General features: G+C 49.8%; 1 protein-coding gene across 1 annotated transcript in view; it reads left to right on the forward strand.

The window, feature by feature from the left end:
* TET3 (tet methylcytosine dioxygenase 3) overlaps window positions 1-12,001 on the forward strand; it is a 163,559-nt gene that overhangs the window by 139,564 nt on the left and 11,994 nt on the right. Inside the window, exons 6-10 of the mRNA XM_050939813.1 lie at window positions 4,331-4,539; window positions 5,446-5,596; window positions 6,400-6,489; window positions 8,673-8,810; window positions 11,293-11,629. Coding sequence (XP_050795770.1) covers window positions 4,331-4,539; window positions 5,446-5,596; window positions 6,400-6,489; window positions 8,673-8,810; window positions 11,293-11,629 — 925 coding nt within the window. The remainder of the gene's footprint in view (window positions 1-4,330; window positions 4,540-5,445; window positions 5,597-6,399; window positions 6,490-8,672; window positions 8,811-11,292; window positions 11,630-12,001) is intronic.

Below are 12,001 nucleotides of genomic sequence, written 5' to 3' on the forward strand. Positions count from 1 at the left end.
GCCCAACAGGGACCAAACAGCACAGTGTCCTGGGGGGTGGAAGCCAGCTGCCAACTCAGTTGTGTTTCTGTGTTGCTCTGTGCTGCTGGCTGTGGTGGGGAAACATGAAGAACTTGAGATCGAGGGACAAAGTCTGAATCCTAAATTACAGGTCAGGCTAGAACCAACTCTGTTTCTGGTTCAGAGAGGGAGGGTAGCTGGGGCAGTGCTGCTGGCTGACAGAAACCCTTTCCGTCATGTTTTAAAGCAGGGAAGGTGCAGTTCTACCACATTCAGGGGGATATACCCCAATGTCAGGGGGGTTGCTGTCCAGCTGAGGGGGCACCTTCACCCTGTTGTCAGGGTGGGAATTAATGTTCTTCTGGGGTGGGAAAAGGAAGTCAAGTTTGAACATTATGCATGTCCAGGGGGCCAGCTCGTTGATTTCTTTTAGAGCATGTCAGATGTGTTTTTATTTGTGTGGGTATGTGTGGTTGAGATGACCTGACATCCCCAGACATTGCGAGGGAGAAGGGGAGGCGTCACTGATGCTTTCATAAAACATGGAAACCCCCCCAGATGCAGATACAGGCTGAATGGCAAATGTGTTTCCCTTTCCCGTGAACCTCTCAGATCCCCCATGCTAAGCAGGGCCAGTACTTGGCTGAGAGATTTGCATGGAGAACGTAGTTGCTCCAACAAGCAGTGTCGATGTACCAGTAGAAAATAATCTGAGTCGGTGCTGGATGGTTGCCCCCAGCCAGGTGTAGATGCTGCCTTTGGAGGTCAGACGTGCAGGGGTCCTGGTGGCTCATGGCAACGCTGGGGGATGTGGTTTAGAGAAGCAGCCCAGTGGGTGTGAAAAGCAGCCAGTGTGAGGAATTCCCCAGTGTCTCAGCAGCGGGAGGCGAATGAGCGAGTGAGTGCCAGGATGTGAGAGTAGCAGTGTGTGTAATGGACTAGCCGATATGGAAGTGAAAGGCTGTGGCTGAGTAGGTCAGTCGAACCTTGTCTGTGTTAGGGAAATTTTGCAGAATTTCCCACCGTTGCTAACCCCCACTCAGCTCTGCAGCTGTAAACACCCTGCTCAGAGTAGGTCTCGTAGACATGGGGTGAAATCCTGGCTTCCACGGGTCAGTCGGAGCTTTGCCATCGACTTCATTGTGTCCAGGATTTCACTCTTGAGGCTCAAAAGGCTGGGGGCCTGTCTATGCTAGGGCTATCAAGGCTGCTTGCCTCAGTGCAGATTAAACCTGTGTTAGCAGCTGTGGGAAAAGTTTGCAAAGTCTGTGTGTAATTCCCAAGCACCAGGGAGGGTCATCGGCATCAAACCTGGACTATGTGCATTTAGGGCCTGAGCTAAATGACCCACATCCGTTGGCTGATAGTATAGCAGGCTCAGCAACCTCTGTATGTGGCCCAGCCACCACTAGAGAGGGACACCGCACCACACTGAGTGGGAGTAGGTGATAGGCACATGACCCTGGTGTCTGAAAGATCATTTCAACCCATGCTGATGTTAGAACGTCTGCCTGGCTCCCGTGCTTTAGCTCACAGATCTGGTATGAAGCAGCTGTGATTGGCCAAATCATGACACTGCGATTCCAGTGGCACTTATTGAAATCAATGTGGATTTTGCCCAAATAAAGGATTCCAGGATTTGATTATACAGGAACTCCTCACTTAACGTTGTAGTTATGTTCCTGAAAAATGCAACTTTAAGTGAAAGATGTTAAGCAAATCCAATTTCCCCATAAGAATTAATGTAAATGGGGGGGTTAGGTTCCAGGGAAATTTTTTTCACCAGACAAAGGACTAATATATATATATATATATATATATATAATATAAATACACACACACACACACACACACACACTATAAGTTTTAAACAAACAATTTAATACTGGTACACAGTGATGATGATTGTGAAGCTTGGTTGAGGTGGAGGAGTCAGAGGGTGGGATATTTCCCAGGGAATGCCTTACCGCTAAATGAACTAGCAATTGACTGAGCCCTCAGGGGTTAACTCTCACAACACTCTACAAGCAGGAAAGGAGGGAGGGCAGACACTCACACGCATACCCTGTGTGAGAGAGAAAAAATGCGCATTTCCCCTTTAAGTAGCTGACACCAGACTTACGTACACTGCCTTGTTAATTAAATCAACTTTCTGAGACCTGAGACTGCAGCTACTGCCTAGAAGCTCCCTTCCTCCCTCGTGTGTCCCCCCTACTCTATGGAAGATGGGGTAAGCAGGGTGCAGGAGCGGGGGGAGGAGGAGACACCGTGACATTAGCCCCTCCCCCCTCCCCCGTACAGCAAGCAGGAGTCTCTGGGAGCAGCTCCAATGCAGAGGGCAGGAGCACCACATGGCAGTGGGGGGAGGGCCAGCTGCTGCACAGGGAACTTAGGGGAGTGGGGAGCTGATGGGGGTCTGCTGGTCCACCCTGGTTCCAACCACCCACCAGCTAACTGCAATGGGCTGCTCTGCCTGCAAGCAGCGGACAAAGCAGGTGGCTGCCAAACGAGGTTAGAAGGGAGCATTTCACAACTTTAAAGGAGCATGTTCCCTAATTGATCAGCAACTTAACATTGAAACAACGTTAACCAGACGACTTTAAGTGAGGAGTTCCTGTATGTGTTTATAGAGACATACACACACTTTTCTCATGCGTATGGGGCCAAATCCTGAAGCCGTTAGTCCATTAATTCCTCAGTGGGAGCTTTGCCCAGGTAGAGACCTGAGTAGAGCTGGTTGGGATTTCTTCCACAAAATGTTTTTCATAAAAAAAAAAGCCGATTTGTTGAAACCTGAACTGTTTGAAGACAGTATTGGTAGAGCCTTGCATGGATACAAAATTTGGATGTGCCTCCAATCTGCCAGCGTGGTTCATGGATATCTGCAGATTTGCAGGGGTCCAGATATAGAATTTGGATCTGCATCCATCTGCGATCTGCAAACATGGTCCGCAGATATCCACGGGGATAAAGTGGATAGCTGCAGATTTGCAGGCCTCTAAGCACTGGGCTCAATGAAATACCCAGTGTGAAAAATTGGTGGTTAAAAAAAAAGTTTCAAAGTGGTCAAACCAGAAAATTAAAGTTTTTCAAGCCTAAACAACTTTTAATTTCCACGTTTGGGTAAATTTACACTAAAAAAATTTGGTGTTTTTTTTTTTTTTTTAAGGAAAAAAGGGTGAAATGGAAAACCAACATTTCCATTGACTCAAAACCAAATTTTGTTTTCTTATTTTTGGTTTGCAGAATTTTTTTGACATTTTGATTTTTCTCTGGATTTGAGGCAGGAATACATGTTGCGATGTTGAAACGTCTCATGGGATGGGAAAACCATTCTGCCCAGCCCAAAATCTGGGTGAAAACTAAAGTCCTCAAGATCTGGCCTTTTAATATTTCCGGAGATCTATATAGGGCTTCCAAAAGTGACTCATGATTTTGAGACATCGTAACTGGTTGTGACTTTCAGAAAGTGTTGAGCACCTCTCACTCTGAAAACCAGGCCCCTCTAAAGTGGGCAGCCAGGTTGACTTTTGAGAATACCTGGCCTCCTGCTTATAGGGCAATATTTTAGAAACGTGTAAGGAATTTAGGAGAACAGAGGTGGGACTTGTGCTCCTGAATCCCATAGGGCTCTTGAAAATCTCTCCCTTCCAGTGGATCACGTTCTGGTGGAAGGAGCTGGATTGAGAACCCAGAGAATCTAGTTCCATTTACCCACCAAGTGTTAATAGCACAAGCAGTGTCTGTACAACCTCCACCATATGACAGTGCCCTTGGTGTGTCTCAGCACTGACGGGACCCCGAGAGAGGGGTGTTCAGGTTGCATGGCCCATTTAGTCCTGAGATTGCCAACTTATTTTGCCTAGATTTCTGACCACTGAGTGCAGCGTGCCCCAGTAGGACAGGCTCTGTTCCCAGCACTTCCCATTGCTAGCCACTGCACCTCCCTGTGCTTTTCCTTCTTTTCCCACCCTATGTCTTATCTGTTTAGACTGTAAGCTGTTTGGAGCGGGACTGTCTCTTACTAGATGTCTGTACACCATCTAGCACGATGCAACCTGCTCTTGGTGGGATCTCCGGGCACTCCAGTAGCACAGCTGTTCATAATAATAGTAGTGACTATTGGTCACTACTGAGCAGATCTAGGGGTTGAATATCCCATTGCCGGTCCCCAATTAGAAGGGCCTGCAAGCTCTTCACAGCCATTCCTGGCGAAAGCGAGAAGGAAAACATGCGTCTGAGGGCAGTTGGCTCCAGATGTTTTCCGGGGACAGAGCTTCCTGTCTTCGCCCTTGTCTTTCACCACTAACTGTGCATGGCTGCTTTCCAGGTGATCAGGAGGCACAACCAAGAAGAGAAGCTGCTGTGTTTGGTGCGGCACCGAGCCGGTCACCACTGCCAGAACGCCGTCATCATCATTTTAATCCTGGCCTGGGAGGGCATCCCTCGCACCCTGGGTGACACGCTGTATCAGGAGCTCACTGACACGCTCACTAAATACGGAAACCCCACCAGCCGCAGATGCGGCCTGAACGACGAGTAAGTTTTGTTTGCGCTGCAGCCCAGGAGCTATGATTTCCCCTGCTAAACAGGGGCTTTGGCCAGTGTTTGCACGGGAGGTCTTCCCGGGGCTCTTCAGGGCAGGTGACGTTCAGAGACAGCACGGCGCTGCTGTTGGTGGGACTGCTGGGGCCAGAGGGGCCGTCTTTCTGAGTGGTACGTCAAACGGAGGCCCTGATGGCTTGTGGACGTTACAGGTCTCATGGCGCTTTCTTTCCGCCAGAGTCCCAGTGCTGTGTAGGTTCCGTAATGTAATGCTGGGTCCATGGATTTTCGGATGGAAACCAAGGGGAGTTTCGAGCCCAAATCTGTTTTAGCTAAGGCGATGTCTGCCCTGCAGCTGGGAGATATCATTCCTAGCTCAGGTAGACATGCATGTGTGAGCTTTGATGGAGCTAGTGTGCTAAAAAGAGCAGCACAGCTAAAAAGAGAGCGGCTTGGACTAGCCACCTGAGTACAAGCCTGACCGAGATCCTAGGTGTGTGGTCAGGTGGCTAGCTTTTTAGCATGCTGGCTCGTGTACATCCACTGAGAATCCCACCAGCCCGCCGCAGCAGAAACATAGACTACATTTGACTTCGAGCTTTCTGAGGCTGGAATTTAGGAGCTGCAGACTCCTGCACGGAAACGACTGCATCAGCCCCCTGTGCAAAGGGAAACTAATGAGAGGTGCTCAGCTCTTGGGCTCACCCTGTTACAGATTGTTGTGTGTTGCATGTTGTAAAGACTCACCCGGGCGCTACCTCGCCTAGAGCCAGATTCCAACTGGGGTCAGTGCATTCTGCCTCCTGGAATTCCCGCCGCAGCGTCTACTGGGCACTCCGTTGGCCGGAACAGAGCTGGCATCCCTGGTGAGTGAAATTCCTCCTTGCTTTTCTCTTCTAGTCGGACCTGTGCATGTCAGGGCAAGGACCCCAACACCTGTGGTGCTTCTTTCTCCTTCGGCTGCTCTTGGAGCATGTATTTCAATGGATGCAAGTACGCCCGAAGCAAAACTCCCCGGAAGTTCCGACTGGTGGGGGACAATCCCAAAGAGGTCAGTGAGCCCCCTCTACCTGCCTCTGTTAACTCAAACAGGGAAAGGTGCTGGAGGGGAGGCTCTTTATCAGTAGATCCTGGCTTTACAGATGAAAGGATACAAAACGTCATCTCACTAAAGCATTTCTGAAATAGCCTTTCTGTTAAACACATAGGGTGAAATCCTGGCCCCAGCGAAATCAATGGTAAAATTATCATTGTTGGCGATGGAGCCAGGATTTCACCCTGGGGATCTCCAGAGTATGTGGTGATGCCACGTGGTATAAAGCTTTCACAGCGACTCAGTTGGGATGACCCAAACCAGGCCATATAGTTACCGACTCAGGGAGAAGTTATCTGAGACTCGAGGGTCTCTTTAATCTAGGAAGCAAAGGCAGAACAAGATCCAGTAGCTGGAAGCTGAAGTCAGCAAAATTCAAACTAAATATAGATGCGTATTTTTGACAGTGAAGGGAATTGGCCAATGGGACAGACCCCAAGAGACGTGGTGGATTCCCTGTCACGTGGAATCTGTTGGGTGTCACTTTCTGTAAGGGACGTTCTAGCTCAGCCACAAGTGCTGGGATTGGTGCAGGAATCCCTGAGTGAGGTTCTCTGGCCTGTGCTAGCAGGAAACCAGACTATGTGAGCACAATGGTTCCTTCTGGCCTAAAGACCTGTGACCTGTGTAGCTCACAAATGCATTCTCCTCTCGAGAGCCATGTCCCCCTTGGGCTGAGGTGTACACACCTTGCCCCACCCAGACTGTGATCTGGATGAGACGCTGGAGAATAAATGCTCTCTCTTTATTCCCTTTTCCAGGAGGAAGTGCTCAGAAACAGCTTCCAGGACTTGGCTACTGAAGTCGCTCCACTTTATAGGAGGCTTGCGCCGCAGGCCTATCAAAATCAGGTACCAAATAAAACTGCTCTTCCTCCCCCCTCTGGTATTGGCATTACAGACCCTTAGTTTAGGGCTGCTCAGTGTCTGCTTGGATGAAGATCCCACCAGCACAACTGCCCTGATACGGCCACAGTCCCAGCTGGAGCTAACTGTAGGAGGTGTGGGAGGGGGTGTCAAGCAGCTGTCCTGTCATTGACTGATACAGCACTGGGCATTTGAATTTCCCCCAGCAATTCTCTAGCAGCGCAGAGCTAATTTTGCCTGATGCAAACCCATGGAGGTTGTGGGCACATGTCCCTGGTGATACAGCTCAGAGGGGCACCCCTGTGACATATTGCACAGACAGCCCTGTAATGCTGAGTGGGTGACATGCCAGCAGAGTGAAGCCGTCAGGGCTGCTAGATATTTGCTGCTTTCCTTGATTAGCTAAAGGGATTCTAGTGCTGGCAGATGGTGCTAGGCTGACAGCCCCAAACTCCTCTGTTTTTCCACAGGGTGGGCTTCCCCTGGGGGAGATCCCCCCATCTCTAGCACTCTCCGTCATCCATTCAGTCCTTAGGCTGCCAAAAAGTGGTGGGGTTTTATTATGCCAGCGTGGAAGAAAGGGTCAGTCCTGCAAGGTGCTATGCATCCCCCAATTTAGCTGAAATCGGTGGGCACTCAAGGAGCTCAGCACCTGGCAGGCCAAAGACCATCCCCTGAGTATAAAGTGATAGCATCTGGCCAGATGTTCATGCTGTAAATGACTTAGAGGTGCGCTTAGATTGTGCTCCGCCCCCGTGTTAGCACCACCCAGCCCCATCAGGACTGGCGCAGGCTGAGCGTTTTTAGTGGCAGAAGCCAGGAGGCAGGATGCTTGGATCATGAGTGACACGGGTTCTGTTTCCAAGGAGGATGTTTGGCAGCAGCTTGGAGAAAATGCACCCCAGGATGAGTGTCCACAACACGGCTGGGGAAGCATATATAGCCTGGGCTCTGCTGAGGCTCTAAGGCAGAGAAGAGGAGGGTTGTTGCTTGGGGGTGATGACTGGAGAGATGCACAGGGCAGGGGTTACGTCCAGACAGGAGCAGGCTCACCCCTCTGGCTTTGGATTTACGCTGATGGCACTGAGCTCAGAGTCTAGCATCTGGGACACGGTCAGCCATGTGATCCCTGCCTACCCTCCACCGCCCCTATCACAGCCAATCTGGAGTCAGTCATGACTGAGCCCTTTGTGTGTGTTTTTTTACATACAGTGTGTGTGTGTGTGTTCAGTGCATCGCTCCCCAGAAAGATTTGGATCTGTAATCAAGGCTGTAGACAGACGGGGAATGTGGGGGACAGTTGTACCAGAGCCCTAAACTCAGGAAGCCCCCAAAACAGCTGTAATGTCTGTGTAAATAAATTGAAATTGGCAGAGGTGGTGCCCCAACAAACCTGATGTACCAGGGTCCCACATTTATCCCAATGGGCTTTTCTGTGATAATGGAAGGCCCTGATCCAGCAAAGCTCTTAAGCATTCACCTGCTTAAAAATGCACACATGCTTAAGGTCTAATTCTCATTCACACTAAAGCTGCTTTGCACCACTCTGGCCTTCCAGGGTCTGTCTACACTGCATTGTAACCCTGGGTTTGCAGTTGCTGCACCCACGCCGTGCTAGCCTATCCGTACTGGGTCATGCAGCCCTTCTGACTCACGGCTGCGACTGAAGCTGCGTCCACACCGCAGAACGACAGAGCTTGCACCCAAGTCTTGACAGGATTCAGGCTCTGACCCGCCTCCCTGGTGGGGCCCTGAGCACCTGCTGGCCAAATCAGGCTGATTTGTGTGTGGACGGAAAGGAAGGCATGGGCTCAAATCTGAATCAGCGCCTAGGCTCAGTGTGCAGCGTAGATGTACCCAATGAGTGTAGATGACAGCTAATCCCTTTAGAGTACAGCCAGAGCAGTGTGAAAGGGCCTCAGTCTAGCTGTGAATTGGGACCCAAAGTGTTTTGCTGACCTAAGGCCTACAGCAGCAGCTCTCAGCTTGTGGGTTGCTAGTGCCAATGGAGGCTCCAGCAGTTGTCTGGAGTGTCACAAGTCTCTTCCCAGGCCCCTGACTCCAGCATGTTACTGAGGTGGCTTTGCTCAGTAACAGGTACCTCCGATACGGGCAGATTTTCATGTGGCAGTGGAGTAACAGGAGCTGTCTCATTTCCCTTGGGCTAGGTTACAAATGAGGATATCGCAATAGACTGCCGGCTTGGTCTGAAAGAAGGAAGGCCATTCTCTGGGGTGACCGCATGTATGGACTTCTGTGCGCATGCTCACAAGGATCAGCATAACCTCTACAATGGATGCACGGTGGTAAGGAGGCATTTTCATTCTCGGCTTAAAGAAAGAGGGTGGGGAGAGCACCCTTCTCTTGCAAGGTCAACTTGGGTTAAAGGTGCCTGGTTTGCAGGATGGATGCAGCGTGACAACACCCCTCCCTACCATCCCTCTTTTGCTCTGCAAGGCCCACCTTGAGGTGGGGGTTCAGTCGGTCTCCATGGTGCACTCAGACATTTCCAGTGGGGCTGCTAAGGAATAATCAGGGGAGGCACTGTAGCCTAATGGAATGAGCACTAGCTTGGTCCTCCGGAGACCTGGGTTCTCATCCCAGGCTGCTGCTAGGCAAGTCACTTCCCCGTTCTGTGCCAATTGGGGATGGTGGGGCTGACCTCCTTTGTAAAGTGCTTTGAGAGCCGCTGATGAAAAATGCTATGTAAGACAGGTGGTGTTAGTGAGTGCCATTTACACTAGGCTGGTTATGTGTGTGTATGAGTGAGAGATGCAGATGGATTGAGAGCCCCTATCTGTCCCTCAGGCAGAAACATTTGATTCCCCTGAACCTGGGCTGGTTTGGGATCCAGCAACTGGGGACAAAGTCAGGCTGTGGATAAGGCTGCTTCCCCTCACCTGGCAAGGGGCCACTGGCTAGATTTTTAGCCAGTAGAAATCGATGTAGCTTCACTGAAGTCCACAGAGCTGTGTTGGTTTGCATCAGCTGAGGGTCTGGCCCCACGTCTCAAACTCAGGGCATGTTCTGAAGCAGGTCTGCGTGTGCTAGCTGCTCCTTGCAGTGGGGGAGGAGATACCGGTTACTCACCTTGGCTGCACCCCTCTTGAGCTGCCTCGAGCACAGCTCGGACGTAGCTAGGCAGCATATACAAAGTGCTGCCATCTGCTAACAGACAATATTTGTATTCCCTCCTCTCTTTTCAGAGAGCTTGATTTCAATAGCGGCGCTTTTGAGTTTTGATTTAATTAGAAATTCCCTTTCTGGAGAAGGAATGATCTCTGCTTGTCAAGGGTTCTGTGATCCACAGCTGAAAGATCTGAGAGGCTACATACTTAATTATGACACCCTTCCCCTGCACCCCAACACACACACACTGAGTACAATACCCAGTTATTGCAAGACAAAATATCAGCTTTCACTCAAATCTCTCCCTGTAATTGCCTGAGAACGCAGAAGGGACATCAAAGCCTTGCGATTCATGAGTTAATCTCTGTACAGTGCTGTGAAAATGCCAGGGCTAGATTAATGACAAGTGCTAATTACTGATATTAATTTGCTGTCATCACCAGCAGCAGCACCAAAATACGTGGGATCCTCTTGAGCCCATGCCTGACAAATCTGGCAGAGTTTTCTGGGAGGCAGTGTCGTGTAGTGGTTGGAGCGAGGTTTCTGGGAAGGCTCACTGCTGGGTGCTGTTCCTCAGTGCTCTGACTCACTGTGGGTGATAGTCATTCCTCTACAGAAGGCCCTGTTGGAGAAAAACTTAGTTCTCACTTTTTGGTTGGGTGCAGCAGAGTCAGATACTTTATTCTGTTTAGCAGCTACAGCAGGGAGAGAGTGCACTAGGACATAGGGTCTCCCCTTCCTAGACAGGTCTCTCAACCAGTAAACAATTACAGCAAGCATTTATACTTTTGTTACAGACAATAATAAGCAATTAGGGTTACAGTTAGCCTAACTCTTGCTAACAGAGACTGTCATGCATTAAGATCCCCTACAAATCCCTGTCAGTTCTTTCTCTACATCCACAGCCCACATGGTTGATTTTGGGTTGACACTCTGCATAAGGATTATTTTCATCCTGCGTGAGCTCAGAAAGCCGCTGTGCTACATTTTGCTGGGGGGGTAAGGGTGATAAGTACTTCCCTACCCGTCCCCAAGGGGAAGAATGTGAGGCTAATTTCAATAATGTGTGTAAATACCTAAAGTGAAGGGGGCTTGGTGTGTTTATTTCAGTATAAAAAAGCTCTAGGTGGGGGAAGCAGCGGACGTAATTTCCATGGACAGGAGTAAATTGTTTGCACAAATAAGGCACTGAGGCTAAGTGAAAGCAGGTGAGGCTACTAGATCTGCCACATTATCCGTATAAATCCTCCCTGCCATTTCAGTGGGTAGGTAGTATTATTCGCAGCATATCTGTTGTTGCAGTGGTGCTGTGCGCTGTTAAACAGCGGCCTTGCTTCGTCCTAGGGGTGGCTGCATTTCAGTGGCGGGCAGAGTGATACTTCTTTACATATGGATTGTAAAGTGTCTCGGATACTTTGCGATGAGAAGTGCCGTTTATCATGGGTGTGAATTATCACCACGGTAACCCCAATTCAGGAAAGCACTTAAGCCTGTGCTTAATTTTAACCGTGTACTTCTGTCCCACAGTCAGCTTCTGCATGTATTTAAGTGCCCTTCCTGAACAGAGATGCTTTCAGGGCATATGTTATTAACAGTTTGAATGGGGCTTTCAGTTTCCTGGCCATTGGTTAATTGCTGCCTCTCCCCTGTCCACCCCAGGTGTGTACCTTAACGAAGGAGGACAATCGGAGCATTGGAAAGATTCCTGAGGATGAGCAGCTGCACGTCCTTCCACTGTATAAAATGTCCACCACGGATGAGTTTGGCAGCGAGGAGAATCAGAACGCAAAGATGGGCAGTGGGGCCATTCAGGTGCTCACCTCCTTCCCCAGGGAGGTCAGGAAGCTGCCTGAGCCTGCCAAGTCTTGCAGGCAAAGGCAGCTAGAAGCCAAAAAAGCAGCTGCTGAGAAGAAGAAAATGCAGAAAGAGAAGCTAATCACCCCTGAGAAAATAAAGCAGGAAGCACTAGAAATCCCGACACTCCAGCAAAATACAGGTAACAGGGGCAGGGCTCCGGGTTTGCCGCGTGCCTGTATCTCAGGTGTGTTGCACAGTTTTGTTGCCCTCAGATATGAATTTATCAGGATGCTTTATAGCAAGGATCCTTTGTGGTGCACTATTTTATTAGCTCACCAGTTTGCTCGATAGCACAGATCCTTTGTGTAGCAAGTTTTGTGTTGCACCAATGCAGTAGCTCACGAGTTCGCTTCATGGCACAGATGCTTTGTGGTACCCTGTTGTATTAGCTCATCGGTATGCTTTAGAGCAGGCCTGCACAACATGCGGCCCACGGAGGCTCACTGTGTGGCCCGCAGCTGGGAGCCCAGAGTCCTTTAAATCTCAGCCGCTGCCGGGATTCAAAAGGCTC

This window comes from Gopherus flavomarginatus, chromosome 2 (assembly GCF_025201925.1).
Source record: "Gopherus flavomarginatus isolate rGopFla2 chromosome 2, rGopFla2.mat.asm, whole genome shotgun sequence".
NCBI lineage: Eukaryota > Metazoa > Chordata > Testudines > Testudinidae > Gopherus > Gopherus flavomarginatus.